At 41.9% G+C, this 19,127-nt stretch overlaps 1 protein-coding gene across 1 annotated transcript; it reads left to right on the forward strand.

Annotated features, from left to right (window-relative positions):
- Window positions 1-620: 620 nt before the first annotated feature.
- On the forward strand, window positions 621-18,409 carry nup88 (nucleoporin 88). Its single transcript, XM_035782099.2, has 17 exons — window positions 621-893; window positions 4,434-4,603; window positions 4,992-5,117; window positions 5,503-5,589; window positions 5,690-5,866; window positions 6,944-7,130; window positions 7,337-7,487; window positions 7,668-7,766; window positions 7,882-7,969; window positions 8,121-8,225; window positions 8,767-8,919; window positions 9,206-9,331; window positions 14,900-14,965; window positions 15,599-15,679; window positions 15,874-16,000; window positions 16,091-16,209; window positions 16,874-18,409. The coding sequence occupies exons 1-17, from the start codon at window positions 657-659 to the stop codon at window positions 16,935-16,937; spliced, it is 2,163 nt and encodes a 720-aa protein (XP_035637992.1). The 5' UTR covers window positions 621-656; the 3' UTR covers window positions 16,938-18,409.
- The last annotated feature ends 718 nt before the right edge of the window (window positions 18,410-19,127 follow it).

Genomic DNA, 19,127 nt, shown 5'->3' on the forward strand with positions numbered 1-19,127 from the left:
ATAAACGCCGCCTATTTCTACAATTACTCTTCTTAAAATATTATTTTAAACCTAACCCTAACCTTTACCACAAATTTAACCACAATGCTAACGTTGTGCCTAACCTTAACACTATATTAAGACTAAAAAGAACATGTTTGTTTTCATACATTTTTACGATATAGTCATATATTGACTTTGTGGCTGTGGTAACTAGTCGAAACACCCACGGGAAGGCATGGTCGTGGTATAAAACGTTTATAAACAGGTTATAAAAGTAATAACCCTCTGCCAGGATTTTGTTTGGCAATGTTTGATTCTTGCCTACGTACAACCTGTATTTCCTACATTCCTATTTCCTACACCTGTATTTCCTACATTCACAATTATTTGTAATGTAGGCGAGTGTGCATGTACACTGGGAACTGGAATGCTGAAAGCATTTTCACTTCGCTGACTGTTATAACATAAATTATTGGTTACTTTGTATCATTTTGTAGCAACTACCGGTATTTTATGTATCAACTATTGAGGAAACTTTCGTTTCAGTGGCTCTAAAAACTATTTGTACGCCTTTAGTTTGCCGCTGGATCTGATTGGATGATCGAGTAGTATGTATTCTGAAGTTCGTGTTCATTGGTACGTTTCTGACGACGTCATTTTCAGACGACGGGAAAATGGCGGCGTTTGCTGGCGAGCGATGGAGAAGCGAGCTACCAAGTCATTATATATTTTTTAAATTACGAGAGAAACTTGATTTGGAACCCAAAGCGAATTGCAGGAAAACTGCAAAGAATCTGACATTTTGCCTCAATGGTGACATATTCGTGTGGAACGACGCAGACAGTGTTTTTTACACGACTAACCTGAGGCAGCTGAATTCGGAGGACAGCATTGAGAGTGTGAAATATCAGGTGAGCACGTTATTCTCGATGGATAAAGATTTTAAAGGGTGGTTGTTCATCTTTTTAACGTATTATATTAGCTAAAATAGTAGCTGCGACTCCCATTCATTCTTGGCGCAACATGCAATTGTATTTCACATTGACCTCATCCAGAACAACCCATAATTACCCCTGTACTGTCCCCCTAGTCGCTTGTGGAGATATGGGAGGATTGTACAGGTGTAAGCAATATGGAATATATTCCACTACTGTTAGCTACATATTGTAATTTACGCCAGACGCGATAGCTATGTTTCCAATACTGGGCGTTACAGGTTAGTTTATACAAAACGCTCCAGTATATGTTTCAACTAACCTGCTCTTGGGGATACTGTCAGAAAGATATTACATCTGTTTTGTACCGCGACAGGTTCCTAACCATCTTAGCTGCCACTCATCTAGCATTTCCAATCATATTTGCAGGAACTCTCTCGTTTACATGCGACATGGCCACGTGTAGAAGACGGTGCGACCCAAGCAAATATTTTGTTAGATATTTGTTTTGGTCGCAATGTCATCTACTTCTACACCTGGTCATGTGAGAGGCATTTCTCACTCGATAAAAAAAAAACATTAATTTAATGTCGTTGAGTTTTCTCTGGTTTTTGTAGAACCAACAGCAACTGGACACAGGTATTTATAAGACACCCTCTTCGTTCTGGATTCAGAGAAAAGCGTATCGCCAAGAGCAGGTTAGTTTCAACATGTGTATGGTGGCATTTTGAATAAGCTAACCTGAAACGCCTAGTAATGGAATCATAGTTGGCACATATCTAGCGTCCAATCTCTAGCTAATAGTAGCCCCGGCAAGGTGGAGTTATCATATTGCCCAAAGTTAAACCTAATGAACTACTCTCAAATCTTAATTCTCCTTCAGGGGTGAGGGTTTTCTGCTGGACAAGGTCACTGACTCCTGATCAATGTTACCATATATTTTTTGGTGATAAGCATTGGGGTTGAGCGATGTAAACCTTTTATCCTATTGTGATTATGTAGCCATTAAACTTTGTGATATACTATGCTATCGCCCCTATTGGCCACACCCAAAAAAAAAATTATATAAAAAAACAGCTAAACAAACCGTTGGTCTATAGCTGAAATGTAATGCAACTGGACAAATCATGATGAAAGATCATGTTGAATGCCTGGGCAGAGGCTAAGTGCAGGCAATGGCAAGTGTTTTCTATTATTCCTTTCTGGGGGAGGAGCAGAACAGGTTTGTGTGTCTGTCTGTGATGCGGTCATGATGGAGCAGTGACTGTCTGGTGAGAAACGGGCCGTCTTACCGTATAGTGAGCTACAGTATTTTATATGCCTACACCATGGGCTGAATAGAAGCACAATGGGATAATAATTTGCTTTATTTGCCTCATAAAATAATAGAACAAATAATATTTTTTATTTGCCTCATAAAGCTGTGATTGAGAATAGCCTATGCATTTTGGTTTTTGCTCTTGCACTACACAGCGGATTCAAATAACAAAATTTCATCATTTGAAATCAGCTGTGTAGTGTTCGGGCAAAAAACTAAATATGCACCAATTGGGTTCCTGAGGACCAAGTTTGGGAAACGTTGGCCTGTGGTTAGGCTATAGACATTCATTCTTGTTATTTTTGAAAGCTACAACTTTAGGACAACACCCTCGCAGTCTAGAATATTTGAGAAATAAGCTACTGTTCATAACTGCAAAAATCTCTGAAACTGGAAACACTTACCCCCTCACTAGCTTTAAGCACCAGCTGTCAGAGCAGCTCACAGATTACTGCACCTGTACATAGCCCATCTATAATTTAGCCCAAACAACTACCTCTCTCCCTACTGTATTTATTTATTTATTTAGCTCTTTTGCACCCCCATTATTTCTCTCTACTTTGCACATTCTTCCACTGCAAATCTACCATTCCGGTGTTTTTTTGTTTGTTACTTGCTATATTGTATTTACTTCGCCACCATGGCCTTTTTTGCCTTTACCTCCCTTATCTCACCTCATTTGCTCACATTGTATATAGACTTATTTTTCAACTGTATTATTGACTATATGTTTGTTTTACTCCATGTGTAACTCTGTGTTGTACCTGTCGAACTGCTTTGCTTTATCTTCGCCAGGTCGCAATTGTAAATGAGAACTTGTTCTCAACTTGCCTACCTGTTTAAATAAAGGTGAAATAAAAATATAAAATAAATACAAATTAGTGTCTAGCCACACAAGTCCTCAAGCTTCATTAAATAGTACCTGCAAAACATCAATCTCAACGTCAACAGTGAAGAGGTGACTCCGGGATGTTAGCCTTCTAGGCAGAGTTGCAAAGAAAAAGCCATATCTCAGGCTGGCTAATAAGTAGAAAAGATCAAATCAAATTTTATTTGTCACATACACATGGTTAGCAGATGTTAATGCGAGTGTAGCGAAATGCTTGTGCTTCTAGTTCCGACAATGCAGTGATAACCAACAAGTAATCTAACTAACAATTCCAAAACTACTGTCTTATACACAGTGTAAGGGGATAAAGAATATGTACATAAGGATATATGAATGAGTGATGGTACAGGGCAGCATACAGTAGATGGTATCGAGTACAGTATATACATATGAGATGAGTATGTAGACAAAGTAAACAAAGTGGCATAGTTAAAGTGGCTAGTGATACATGTATTACATAAGGATGCAGTTGATGATATAGAGTACAGTATATACGTATGCATATGAGATGAATAATGTAGGGTAAGTAGCATTGTTTAAAGTGGCTAGTGATATATTTACATCAATTCCCATTATTAAAGTGGCTGGAGTTGGGTCAGTGTCAATGACAGTGTGTTGGCAGCAGCCACTCAATGTTAGTGGTGGCTGTTTAACAGTCTGATGGCCTTGAGATAGAAGCTGTTTTTCAGTCTCTCGGTCCCAGCTTTGATGCACCTGTACTGACCTCGCCTTCTGGATGATAGCGGGATGAACAGGCAGTGGCTCGGGTGGTTGATGTCCTTGATGATCTTTATGGCCTTCCTGTAACATCGGGTGGTGTAGGTGTCCTGGAGGGCAGGTAGTTTGCCCCCAGTGATGCGTTGTGCAGACCTCACTACCCTCTGGAGAGCCTTACGGTTGAGGGCGGAGCAGTTGCCGTACCAGGCGGTGATACAGCCCGCCAGGATGCTCTCGATTGTGCATCTGTAGAAGTTTGTGAGTGCTTTTGGTGACAAGCCAAATTTTTTCAGCCTCCTGAGGTTGTGGACAGCGCTGTGGACAGCGCTCTGTCTGGCCTGCATTCCTCTCTTGCGTTCCGTAGGCCATATAACATATTTATTGAAACAGTAATAGGCAAATTACTCAGAATGGCACTGTGTGCTGCCCTGCTGTGCGCTGCGATTTTAGGTCAAATAGGCTGAACCATTATCTGACACATCAAGATGTCGTCACCATCAACGATGGCTGTCAATAGACAATGCTGTTGTAATATCACCCAAGCCGGTGAAGTTGAAGACTAATGTCAGATGACTTTCATTTCTTTCCTCAGACTCTGTTGTGCATCAATCCACCACGGTTTGAAGTGTGCCAGGTGTTGCTGAGCCCGACACAGTACCATGTTGCACTCATTGGACAACGGGGTGTCACCGTTCTAGAATTACCACAGAGGTGGGGCAAGAGGTCCGAGTTTGAAGGAGGACGGAGTGAAGTTAACTGCAAGTGAGTATGAAATGTTAGCCCAATACCCCATCTAACATAAATAACTATCTGACCCATCAAAGCATTTTTTCGGGTTATGCTGGTCCCTTTAGGGATATATAGAACACGGTCAGCACTCAGCGGGGTGCCTACTAGAACAGTTAGGAAGAACCTGGTTCATTAGTTTATTTTTCTGTATAACTGAAGCATGCAGTGGGCTGGAACTAACTCACCCATATCGCCTACCATAAGAAAGGATCCCCATCCCACACTCATTGTCTTGAGTTATAGGGGAAAAACTCATTTCAGTCCATATGAAATAAACATTCTTTACACCACTCCAAATCCTGTGTTGACTCTAATCTATGGAGTAGATTAACTAAAGATTTGGTTGTTTCCTCTCTACCAGGACTATTCCTGTGGCTGAGCGTTTCTTCACCAGCTCAGCCTCCGTGACCCTGCGGCAGGCCGCCTGGTTCCCCAGTGAGACGGAGGAGCCCCACCTAGTGCTACTGACCTCTGACAACACCATCAGGTAAACATACATGGACCATTTACAAAGCACAATGTCAATTCATTGATGAAATGACTTGTTGTGATCGTGTTTTCTTTTTAGAATATATTTTTAGTCTCATCAATCAATGGGTTTGTTAGCTATAGGGCCCCTAGTTATCTGGGGCCCTATGTCCTGCAGGTGATGTATGTGTGTATTAATAGTTTAATATTCATTGTATTTTTGTACTCCCTGACAAAGGCCATGCAGCTGAAATGCGTCTATTTGTATGCCATGTTCAATGGAACCAACAAAGGAATTTTAATTCATTATATGTAGAGTGCCTTGGTCCTCCTTTCTTTTCGATAGTTTTATACCTTATTGACCATACTATTGCACTGCATTGACATTGTATTGTTGTGTATAGGTTCTACGGGTTGAAAGAGCCTCAGACTCCCGCTAGAGCACTATCAGTTTCCCAGTCAGAGGAGGACAGCAGTGTACACACTCGTGGGTAAGTTATTTCACCCTCTATATTGACCAAATCAAAATGGAATTGACCTATACCCTGCTATGTAGTTTACTAATAAGATCTGTCTCTCACCCCTCCTTAGGCGCTCCTATGCAGCCTCTCTGGGTGAGATCGCTGTGGCTTTTGACTTTGGGCCAGTGGCCGGCGCCCCTCAACAGCTCACAGGCCAGCGGTCCAAGGAGGATGTGCTGGTGTACCCCCTCTACATCCTCTACGAGAACGGAGAGACCTATCTGAGTTACACCAGCCTCGCACACAGGTAAGTGGCTTAGCACCCTCAGCGGGACTTTAGAAACTGGAAGCATCCGGTTTTCAGGGGAAAAGCAGGGAAAAGAGGCGAAGCCTGAAAACTGGATGCTTCCTGTGTTCTAAACTTCAAAGTGTGATTGTAGAATAATAGTGAAGACATCAAAACAACAAATTAAAACATGGAATAATGTAGTAACCAAAAAAGTGTTAAACAAATAAATAAAATATAAATATTAAATTCTTCAAATTAGCCTTGATGACAGCTTTGCACACTTGGCATTCTCTCAACCAGCTTCATGAGGAATGCTTTTCCAACAGTCTTGAAGGAGTTCCCACGTATGCTGAGCAGTTGTTGGCTGCTTTTCCTTCACTTAGCAGTCCAACTCATCCCAAACCATCTCAATTGGGTTGAGGTTGGGTGATTGTGGCGGCCAGGTCATCTGATACAGCACGCAATCACTCTCCTTGGTCAAATAGCGGATAAAATCAAAGTGGAGCGATTTCCAGGTCGCGCGCACCAAACAAAAGAGTCCTTAACACATGGCAACAACAGGACTACTTCTTCATTACTCAAAAGAAAAACACAGCCAATTTCTAAAGACTGTTGACATCTAGTGGAAGCCATAGGAACTGCAACCAGGTGCAGTTCCTCAAAAAAATCCTGGATGGTTTGTCCTCAGGGTTTCACCTGCCAAATAAGTTCTGTTATACTATATATATATATATATATATATATATATATATATATATATATATATATAAAAAAAAAATTTTTATTTGTTCAACTCTTTTGGTTACTTCATGATTCCATGTGTTATTTCATAGTTTTTATGTCTTCACTATTATTCTACAATGTAGAAAATAGTCAAAATAAAGAAAAACCCTTGAATGAGTAGATGTGTCAAATTGACTGGTACTGTAGGTCAGCTTAACATTTAGTTTTGTCTGACTGAATTTCAGTTAAGCTTATTCAGTGGACCTTCACAAATATATTATGCTACTGTTTGAGGACATTTTAATAAAAATCATCCATTAGTAATAATCTTATTTGAATCTCATCCCTAGACCGTGTTCTTCTGTTTTTCAGTTTGGGAAGCCTCAGTAAGCCCATTGGGCCCTTACCCATGTACCCCGCGGCGGAGGATAACTATGGTTATGACGCCTGTGCCGTGCTCTGCCTGCCCTGTGTTCCCAATATCCTGGTCATCGCCACAGAAACAGGCACACTGTACCATTGCGTGGTGCTGGAAGCAGAGGAGGAGGAGGAGACTGGAGTAAGTACTGTACTAGAGTGCAACGTTACAGAATATTCAGATATAAATGTTCTGTGTAGAATGGTTAAGATTATCTATCTGTTAGAACAGGGAACCTGTTGGCTGTATTCTTTACATATATATCTGCAACATTGACAATTTCACCTCACTGAATACACTTCAGGAGTGTACACTGAGGACTTTTCTTCTCTGTGTGTGATTGACAGGCAGTGGAGCGGTGGTTGCGGGGCTCGGAGGCAGTGCCCTCTCTCTACGTGTTTGAGTGTGTGGAGCTGGAGCTCACCCTCAAACTGCCCGCAGGGGAGGAGGAAGAGCCTGTGGAGTCCGACTTCACTTGCCCAATCCGACTGCACAGAGGTGAGTGGGTCATGCTGATTTGCTGATATAGTTCAATGCTAAAATTGGATCCATTGGTACTTCCCACCAAGTCTCAAAGGTCCACACCCCAACATTATGTTTGTCTAATGTACTTTCAATGTGTTTTTCTTTCTGTGGTGTCTTTTGTTTAATTGAAACTTGCTTTATGCCCAATTTCAGACCCCCTGTGCCAGCACAGATACCACTGCACACATGAGGCAGGAGTGCACAGTGTAGGCCTCACTTGGTTCAACAAACTACACAAGTTCCTCCAGTCAGGTGAGTCCTTCATGTCCAGATGGGGGTGTCAATTCAATTGTGTTGTTTACCATATAAATCAGAGGTGGTTAGTACATTAATTTGCCTGCTTTGCCATAATGCTCTTTCTCCACAGATGAGGACAAGGATAGTCTCCAGGAGCTGGCTGCTGAGCACCGCTGCATCGTAGAGCACATTCTCTGTACCAGGCCTCTAAGTAGCAGGTATCACAATTATCAAGGCATCAGATATTAATGACATCAAGTTAGGAGAACCAGCTGACTTGTCATTGATTGTCAGCTTGGCAGTAAAGGTTGTTGACTTTATGTTTATTGAACAATTATCTCCTCTCTTTCTTTCTTTTTCACTCTCCAGCTTGTCAGCTCCAGTACGGGGCTTCTTGATCGTGTCAGACCTGTCTTTGGGTGCAACCATGATCTGCATTACCAGCACCTATGAGTGTCTACTACTGCCTCTCCTGTACGGTTCAGTATGGATTCAAGTGTTTTGGTCAATTGCACTTATTTTTTTTATTTTTTTTCACCTTTATTTAACCAGGTAAGCTAGTTGAGAACACGTTCTCATCTATAACTGTGACCAGAGTTACACATGGAATAAACAAACATACTGTCAATAATACAGTAGAAAAAAGAAAAGTTTATATACAGTGAGTGCAAATGAGGTAAGATAAGGGAGGTAAGGCAATAAATAGGCCATGGTGGCAAAGTAAGTACAATATAGCAATTAAACACGGGAATGGTAGATGTGCAGAAGATGAATGTGCAAGTAGAGATACTGGGTGCAAAGGAGCAAGATAAATAAATACAGTATGGGGATGAGGTAGTTGGATGGGCTATGTTCAGGTGCAGTGATCTGTGAGCTGCTCTGACAACTGGTGCTTTTGATTCTGGAATGATAATAGCCTATTTTTAGATTCATTATTATATCAGTTCAATTATTGAAACTGCTATAGATGTGAAACTGTGTCATAGGCTGATGGTGGATGTCTGTGTGTGTCTAGGAGTTCCATTCGGCCTCCCTCTCCTCCCCTGCTGTGTTCCCACCCGGGGGTAGGCTCAGCTAGCTCTCCTCTGCGTGGATTGCATGACGACTCCTTTGAGCAGCACATCCGCAACATCCTGGCCCGGAGCTCCACCAACCCTCTCATGCTCAGGTAACGCACTCACTACATACAGTGCATTGAAAACACCCCTTGAGGAGATCTTGGATTTGCACAGATCCCAATTGACTCTATGGCAACATGCTTTGGCGTCATGCTGTGTTATTTTTTACATGTAGTATCCTCCCTTGTTGCTGTTTTTGTGAAGGACAATTGTTTCTCCATGACCTGACCTGATAAGGTTTCAGGTTAGATAAAACTCCCCCTATAACATGCACAAAGGAACACTGTTAGCCTTGGTTTAGTGTGTGTTCTCGGTCCTGTTGTCCTGTGTGTCTAGGGCAGGGGACAAGGACACATCGTCTCCTCCTCCAGAGTGTCTCCAGCTGCTGAGCAGAGCCACCCAGGTTTTCAGGGAGGAGTACATCCTCAAACAGGACATTGCCCGTGAGGAGATGCAAAGAAGGTAAATGTCACTCCCATTAACAGATACACTAATGCACATACACATACAGTACCAGTCAAAAGTTTGGACACACCTACTCATTCAGGGGGTTTTCTTTATTTGTACTATTTTCTACATTTTTAGAACAATAGTGAAGACAAACTATGAAATAACACACGGAATCATGACGTAATTAAAGTGTTAAACAAATCAAAATATATTTTATATGGGAGATTCTTCAAAGTAGCCACCCTTTGTCTTGATGACAGCTTTGTACGCTCTTGGCATTCTCTCAGCCAGTTTCATGAAGTGGTCACCTCGAATGCATTTCAATTAACAGGTGTGCCCTGTTAAAAGTTCATTTTTGGAATTTCTTTCCTCAATGAGTTTGAGTCACTCAGTTGTGATGTGACAAGGTAGGAGTGGTATACAGAAGATATCCCTATTTGGTCAAAGACCAAGTCCATATTATGGCAAGAACAGCTCAAATAAGCATAGAGAAACAACAGTTCATCATTATGAACTGCCTTGTTCAGGGGCAGACCGACAGATTTACCTTGTCAGCTCGGGGATTCAATCTACCAACCGAAACGCTCTAACCACTAGGCTAACTGCCGCCCCGTGAAGCTGGTTGAGAGAAGGCCAAGAGTGTGCAAAGCTGTCAGGGCAAAGGGTGGCTACTTAGAAACAAATCAAAATATATTTGAGATTTTTCAATCAATTTCTTTTGGTTACTACATGATTCCATATATGTAATTTCATAGATTTGATGTCTTCACTATTATTCTACAATGTAGACAATAGTACAAATAAAAACCCTTGAATGAAAGTAGGTGTCAACTTTTGACTGGTACTGTATAATTAATCAATAACACATATGATCACTTGAAGTTTTAGTTTTGATATTAGTGCTGAGCGTTTAACCAACATTTCGAAGGGCTGTTTTGTTTTTTTAAATCAACTAATTGACCGACGTCACTTTAATTATGTTAACTCGATGTACGATCATTCAAGAGGGAGTGAAATTAAGTCAAGAACTATGTGGGACGCTGAGCTGCTTGGGAGTTTAGGTAATTGGAAGTTTAGGTAAATATTTAACCTAGTTCAGCATAAACTTGGTAATGAACTACAATTACCATAATCCATTGCACCAGTTCTTTCCGGTCACAGACAGAGGTTGTTACAGGCACACCATATGAGACTGCATGAGAGAGTAATGACAACACAATGACGAGAGGGATAGAGACAGTTCGTAAGGTAGCTCTACCCGATTAAAGTAGTTGGTAAAAAACAGTCTTGAAAGTATGCCTTATCTACTTTGAAGAACTAGTAAAAATAATTAGTCACCTGGAAAGCTACTGCTCGCCTAGCCAAATAGGATGACTTGTTCGAATGGGGAGCACAGAGATGATAACAGATGGCTGGCTGCCACTTACTGCCTGAGCAGAGATGAGATGATGACTTATTTTTCATTCTTTAAAGTCATCAAATTAAAACCTAGTAATATATACAACTGAAATGTGAATGAATTATGGTTAATAAGTGATGAACAGTAATGGGCATTCACTACCATCATAGGGCTCTTATGAATTGTTTTATTCTGTGTTAGTATTCCACCCACTGTCGGTGTCATGGAAAAGGCAGACTATGACTGAGGGGAGCTCTAAAATTTTAATGTCTTATGCATTTTTTTATTTTATTTTGCAATCAAACTGATTTAAAAATACTTTTAAAAAATGGTCAAACTGGCCTCAAAATGCACTTACTGCTCAGCACTTTCTGATACCCACACATCATGATGGCTCCGACGGACATAGTCGCCCTGTTTCTAGCGCCTAGCCAACTTTACATTTATTTCTTTAGAATGTTTTTTTTGCATTATTACCTACAGCCAAAAATAACTTTTGAATATTAGTTCAGCGTTCACTCATCAGCATTTTGACCAGAAATGTGAATTTCCTAAATTGGATCCTTTGTTTTAATTCCATTAATCCTGGGGGCTGCTCCAAGTTGCCATCGCCAGAGAAGAGGAACATGGAGTGGGCTCTTAGACTCTGGAGGCGTGCATACCATCCACCACTCCCAAATATTACTCTCCAATGTTCAGTCCCTGGACAAGAAAGTAGATGAGCTCAGGGTGAGGATCTCCTTCCAGAGAGATATCAGGGACTGTAAAATAGTGTTTTACAGAATCATGGTTCCTTCCGGATATACTATCCCCGTCCATTCAGCCAGCGTCGATCACTAAGACAGGAAGAAAGAAAGGTGTTGTATGTTTCATGATTAACTACTCATGGTGTGACTGTGGTAACAAACAGGAACTCAAGTCCTTTTGTTCTCCCGATCTGTAATACCTCACCATCAAATGCTGACCGCATTAGGAGAGAATTTTCTTTGGTCATCGTCACAGCCTTGTATATACCCCCCTCCCCGACACTGCAACGGCTCACAAGCAGCCATGTTACCGAAGCCGCACTCCGAGACATAAACACCTTTGCCCACTTCGAGGAAAAAACAGAACTGCCGATGCTGGCCACCTCCACTCACAAGACTGTGAGCTCCTCATGGGCAACGAGAGTAAGACATTTAAGTGCAATAACCCTCGCAGGGCTGCCGGCCCAGACCCACTACAATGTGCATACCACCCCAACCGCCCCATCCACATCAACAAACCTGCAGTGGAGAGGCTGAAAAGCTTCAAGTTCCTCGGTGTGCACATCACTGACAACCTGAAATGGTCCATCCACACAGACTGTGTGGTGAAGGCACAACAGGGCCCCTTCAACCTCAGGAGGCTGAGAGAATGTGGCTTGGCCCCATAGACCCTCAAACTTCTACAGATGTACCATTGAGAGCATCCTGTCAGGCTGTATCACCGTCTGCTTAGCTCTATACCGTTTTTTATCCTATCCTTTTTTTTTTTTATCCATGCCGATGACAAGTGTACACATAACATGATGCAGCCACCACCGTGCTTGAAAATATTAAGAGTGGTACTCAGTGATATGTTGTGTTGGCTTTGCCCCAAACATATAATGCTTCGTATTCAGGACCAGGAGTAAATTTCTTTGCCACATTTTTGGCAGTTTTACTTTAGTGCCTTGAATGTTTTGGAGGATTTAAAAAAAAATCTGTACAGGCTTCCTTTTCAGTCTGTCATCTATGTTAGTATTGTGGAGTATCTGCAATGTTGTTGATTCAGTTTTGTCCTATTACAGCCATTAAACACTGTTTTAAAATCACCATTGGCCTCATGGTGAAATCCCTGAGCGTCTTCCTTCCTCTCCGGCAACTGCCTGTATCTTTGTAGTGACTAGGTGTATTGATACACTTGAGATGGTGTAATTAATAACTTCACCATTTTCAAAGGAATATTCAATGTCTGCTTTTTATTTTAACCCATCTACCAATTAGATGCCCTTGTTTGCGAGACTTTAGAAAACCTCCCTGGTCTTTGTGGTTGAATCTGTAGGAAATTCACTGCTCCCCGGCCAAACCCACCCCTTAACCCAGACAACACTGGGCCAATTGTGCGCCGCCCTATGGGACTCCCGATCATGGCCGGTTGCGATGCAGCCCGGGATCGAACCCGACTTTGTAGTGATGCCTCTAGCACTGTGATGCAGTGCCTTAGACTGCTGCTCCACTTGGCAGGCCAACACATCTCAATTTTAAATCCATTTTAAATTCAGGCTGTAACAACTAAATTTGGAAAAAGTCTAGGTGTGAATACTTTCAAGGTACTGTGTATATACAGTGCATTTGTAAACTAGTCAGACCCCTTGACCTTTTCCACATTGTTACGTTACAGCCTTATTCTAAAGTTGATTGTTTATTTTCCCTTAATCTATACAGTACTTCATAATGACAAATCCCAAACTTTTTTAGCATTTTTTTTAAATTTGAAACTGAAATCACATTTACATAAGTATTCAGATCCCTTACTCTGTACTTTGTTGAAGCATCTTTGGCAGCGATTACAGCCTCGGGTCTTCTTGGGTATGATGCTACAAGCTTGGCACACCTGTATTTGGGGAGTGTCTCCCATTGTTTTTCTCTCTGTAGATCCTCTCAAGCTCTGTCAGGTTGGATGGGGTGTGTTGCTGCACAGCTATTTTCAGGCCTCCAGAGATGTTCGAACAGGTTCAAGTCTGGGCTTTGGCTGGGCCACTCAAGGACATTTAGAGACTTGTCCGAAGCCACTCCTGCATTGTCTTGGCAGTGTGCGTAGTGTCGTTGTCCTGTTGGAAGGTGACCCTTCTCCCCAGTCTGAGAACCTGCTCCAGAGCGCTCAGGACTTCATGGAGGATCTCTGTACTTTGCTCCGTTCATCTCTCCCTCGATCCTGACTAGTCTCCCAGTCCCTGCCGCTGAAAAACATCCCACATGATCCTGCCACCACCATGCTTTACCGTTGGGATGGTGCCAGGTTTCCTCCAGATGTGACGCTTGGCATTCAGGACAAAGAGTTAAGTCTTAGTTTCATCAGACCAGAGAATCTTGTTTCTCATGGTCAGAGTCCTTTAGGTGCCCTTTGGCAATCTCCAAGCGGGCTGTCATGTGCCTTTTTTACTGAGGAGTGGCTTCCATTTGGCCACTCTACCATCAAGGCCTGATTGGTGGAGTGCTGCAGAAATTGTTATCCTTCTGGAAGGTTCTCCAATCTCCACAGAGGAACTCTGGAGCTCTTTCAGAGTGACCATCGGTTCTTGGTCACCTCCCAACTCTAGGAAGAGTTGGTGGTTCTAAAATTCTTCGGCCACTGTGTTCTTGGACTTTCAATTATTGCCCTGTTGAGAAACAAATGATAGGCCATCCCATCTGGTTTGTGCTATCGCTAGAGTGCTGTGGTATCCAAGCTTGTTAAGTGTGCCTTGAATTCTAAACAAATCACTGACAGTGTCACCAGCAAAGCACCATCACACCACCACCTCCATGTGGGAACCACACATGCAGAGATCATCCGTTCACCTACTCTGCGTCTCAAAGTTAGTGGTTGTAACCAAAAATCTCACACTTGGACAGATTTCTATCGGTCTAATGTCCATTGCTAGTGTTTCTTCGCCCAAGTAAGTCTCTTCTTACTGGTGGCCTTTAGTCGTGGTTTCTATGCAGCAATTCGACCAGATTTGCGCAGTCTCCTCTGAACAGTTGATGTGTCTGTTACTTGAACTCTGAAGCATTTATTTGAGCTGCAATTTGAGGCTGGTAACTCTAATGAACTTATCCTCTACAGCAGAGGTGACTCTTGGTCTTCCTTTCCTGTGCTTTTTGCGACTGCACTTTAAAATTTAAAAGTTCTTAATTTTCTGGATTGACTGACCTTCATGTCTTATAGTAATGATGGACTGTCGTTTCTGCTAGCTTATTTGAGCTGTTCTTGCCATCTGACATTCCTAATCTGATATCATTATTTTGGGGGATGTGTGTATTAGGTATTATTGCACTGTTGAATGTAGAAACATAAGTGTTTCACCACCCATGTGATAAAATCTGCAAAATATCCGTACACTACCAATTTAAAATGTGATTTTACACACACACACACTCCATGTGAGGGAGTATGTTGTTGACTGGTTTCTTTTTCAGGGTGAAACTGCTGACCGGACAGAAGAACAAGCAGCTGGAGGACCTAGCCCTGTGCCGAGAGGAAAGGTGAAATCGGGACAAGTTTCCCAATAAACATAGAACTTGATGCCCACGGCCAATGTTCCCTCTAAACATGTGCGTAGTTGCGCACTTCCTCCAGACTGCCGCACAGAAGAAATGCAAGAGATTGATCTTAACTGAGTTCACCCAATTTTAGTTTGCACAATATAGATTTTTTTTCTCTGATTGTATCAACATTTTAATGAGAAAAATCTAGCTTTACAAGATCGAGTCTGATTTTGTTGTAGGCAGAGCCAGAGCGCAGCGTGGGTAGTCCCTACTAGCGGTCTTTCAATCACATGAATGAAAGCCCTATTCAGATCAGTTTAGCCCAGTAAGGGGTGCAATTTTCACTAGGGACTGGGACATGTCGTCCTCCCCCCCCAGTTTTATCATTTGAATGTGATAAAGGCAACGGTTGGCTTTAGGACCATGCAGACGCCTCCGAGCGGTTGGGTAGGCTGTTTCTAAAACCAAAGTTGCACCTCTGAGCCCAGGTATAAGTCAGCAATGGGCAGTTACTGCTTCCTACAAGAGTACAAAACGGAAGCATTTGAAGTACAGAGGCTTCATATGAGCTTCACCTGCATTTCATATACTTGAGAGCTATTCTTCATTGTGTATTTATTTTATCAATAGGAAAAGTCTGCGAGAGTCTGCAGAGCTTCTGGCTGATAAGTACGAGGATGCCAAGTATCGCCAGGAAGCCACCATGAACAGGTAGCTAGATACGCTCATCTTTCAAATCTAAACTTTCTTCCGGGCTTTAGTTTCAGAAGTCATTGAAATGGTCAGATGCCCAAGCAACATAACTGGCTTCATCTCAAAACTAATGCGATCTGCTTCAGAGCTTCTATTACAACAGATATGACTCTATTTCCTCCTTCTCTGACTTGTGTTCTGTACTATTCCAGGGTGAAGCAGGTTCTGGGCAGTCTGCGCAGTCAGCTGCCCGTTCTGTCTGACAGCGAGAAGGACATGAAGAAAGAGCTGCAGACCATCAACGACCAGCTGCGTCACCTGGGCAATGGCATTAAACAAGTGGGCTGCCTTCTTGAGGTCTATCGTTGTCATCATCACAGAGCTCGTACTGGTTCACAGTAATAATTGGACTGGTGTTTTATCTTCCAGGTAAATATGAAGAAGGAGTACCAGAAGAAACAGATGGACAAAGGGCTGTCTCCAGCCAGAGCTACTGTCGCCCTCAACCCCCACCAGAGGAAGTGTGTCCAGGGAGTGATAAAGGAACAGTGAGTATGGGCAGCTCTTCCCTGGGTGGCATACTAGTTTTTGCCAGCCTGTTGACCTTATGACACCCATTGATCTCCTTTGTTTGTAGAATTTAATGTTGGTCCTGAGTCTTGTCTAATATGATCTGGTGTAACGGGAGTTAATGTACCATAAGCTCACTCCACAGCTAGCTTGAAATGTTGCAGATGGGAGACATTGGTACCTTTTTTTGGGTGGCTCAAACCATTGGAATGTTGTTAAGGAGGGCGGTCACGTGTTAGCAAAGCGGTCTCAAGGTCTCAAGTTCGAGCCAGGTATGAACTGAATCGGAGAGGGAAGGGGTACTCGCTAAGCAAGCAATGTGACATGTGTAACAATGGTGCCGAGTGACTCCGGTGCGTAGTTGGGCTTAGCTCGGCGGCTGGGGTGACTGTGGCGAGTTTAATGTGAGTGAGTGTAACAGAGTGAAGAACGTACCATAAGCGCACTCCACAGCTAGATTGATTGAGCCATCCAATTTGTAGCTTTTGGGTTGCTCAAACCGTTTGAATGTTTGAGGGCAGTCACGTGTTAGCCAAGCAGAGTTCCCAAGTTCAAGTTAGCTAGGAGCCGAAGAGGGGGGGACGACATCCGTAACACTTGCAGTGTTCTTTCCTGACAGCCTTGTTTCCTTCTCTCTTCCAGGGGAGAGCACATAGGAGAAATGATGAAACAGATCAAGGACATCAAGAACCATTTCAGTGTCTGAGCCATTAAGGGAGCCATCTTTCATCCACAGCTGTACCACTGCTTTCCAAACAACCAAAATAATAATAATGAAGCGCTATTGTGAATATTCAGTCAACGCTTGCTAAAATAGTCTGTCTTATAAGGCTAGTCATTTGGTCTGCCAGTCACATTTTTGGAACCAGTAGTTGAAATGAGAAAATCACCAAGGTTTTATACACTATGTTTGTCTATCTGGAGAATAACATTTGTGTACAGTACTGCCTATATTAACTGCATGAACAGTTAGCTCTGCATATGGGCCTTGGTGGAGATGTTCTTCAGTGTCACCATTAGACAAAGGATCCTTATCTCAGTTAATCTATCGTGTGATTTACTCAGTCAGTGTGACATGAACCATGCATCGCCATACCTTTTGATGCATAGGTTAGACCAGCTAAATCTATTCATGCTCTTAAAACAAAGGGAGATTCAATCCACTCTATAGCACGATTAGAATTTAAAAGCAATGATCCTGCATTTGTGGAGACTGCATTCACAGTAACTGCTGCATAGGTCGGGTCAATGGGAAATTACCTTTTTTAAATGTAAATTGCGCTATGATCTTCAAGGTCAAGATTGAATCTAGCCCTAATACTCGTTTTCCATAGCATACCCATCTTCAACCCTTGGGTGGATGAGCTTTCTGCCCAAGATGCATTTCCCATTTATTTTAGTATCTGAAATGCCATTTGTTTTATAGCTTCTAAGAGCCTTTGAGGATTGCCCTCCATCGAAGCATTGTTTTTGAGGGATAGTCACGCATACCATAAAGTACAATTTGATTGATTAGATAATACAGAAATACACAGTACTGTATAGGCTTTTGTGAAGGGGGGCCTAGCAGAAGCATGCAGAGAACTCATGATTTACTTTAGATTCCTCACAATATTACTGTTCTGCAGGCAACATTACACCACAGTGAAATCCTAAAATGAAAGCCATGGCCTTGTTTATGGCCAGCCCAAATAAAGGGGTTGTTTGAGACAATTACACACAGTAGCACTATCCAAGGGAAAGGTAGGCGAGTTATTCTATAAAAATGATAGAACCCCAACGTCTTTTGTTAAATCCGACTGTTAAGAATTCAATGCTTTACAAATAAATGTGCTGTGAGCATGTGGTAGTGAAGGAGTTAAGAATACATGGCTTAGACACTTAAGCTTTAAAGTCTACACCTGTTGTATCCGGTGCATGTGACCAATACGATGTCTTTATATGAATCAACCCTTTTCTGGGTAATTTGGTTCAATTTCTGCTGTCATTACCAAATGGGGAACATTGTCATGAACACACCAACCCAATGCGAGGTCTCTTTGATGGATATCCAACACACGCACAGTATAGAAGTCCTACTGTGCCAGATCAAACTTTCAGGGAGTGAAGTGAATTTAAAAATATTACACGGAATCCCTTTTTTTTTTAAACAAGCAATAAACATTCATTCATCTTTCAGTACAAGTTCATCTGGCTTCCTTACTCATATCCTCAAACTATTAGGTGGACAAAACATAACAGGATTCTTTGATACATCTAAATGTTTTGAGTTGATATTGTACTACATGCAAGTCAAATAATCAATGATCTCCAACGTATTCTTAATCACATTAATACAACAATGTTCAACCAAGATTAAGCAGCAGGAAATATTTTTCTAGGTATTGTTTTACAACAATTAAAAGCAATACATCAATGTCTAAAGAGTTTCCATAGAATCACCCTAAGAACCCCAGTCACATCAGCCAATGAGTGATAAAGCATTTTACCCACAGATAACTTAACTACCAGCATTTAAAACTGACTAGAGAAATGAGCTGAAACATTCAAATGCAAATAGTTCACGGTGCATTACATTTTTGGAAAAGTCTGTATTAAGTAGATCGAAATGTAGAAGCTTTTTCTTCCTCAAAGCCAACCATTCTTTGACTTTAACTGCCTGTTGAGATTCCTTGAACAACCCATGTTGAAAATGTGCTATGTTGCTGAACTAGCTTTTCTGATGCCAGGGACTGAACTTTTTGTACAGTTCTTGCTATTGGTAATGATCATAAATGTCATTGCCAAAACCATATTCATTCTGATCCAAAAATTCCATCTTCCATACATGCCCATGTCCATACATGGACCGTTCTGTCCAAGGGACATGAAACCAACAGGAAGAGTACTCAGTTCC

The sequence above is a fragment of the Oncorhynchus keta genome, chromosome 12, assembly GCF_023373465.1.
Source record: "Oncorhynchus keta strain PuntledgeMale-10-30-2019 chromosome 12, Oket_V2, whole genome shotgun sequence".
In the NCBI taxonomy this organism is placed as follows: domain Eukaryota; kingdom Metazoa; phylum Chordata; class Actinopteri; order Salmoniformes; family Salmonidae; genus Oncorhynchus; species Oncorhynchus keta.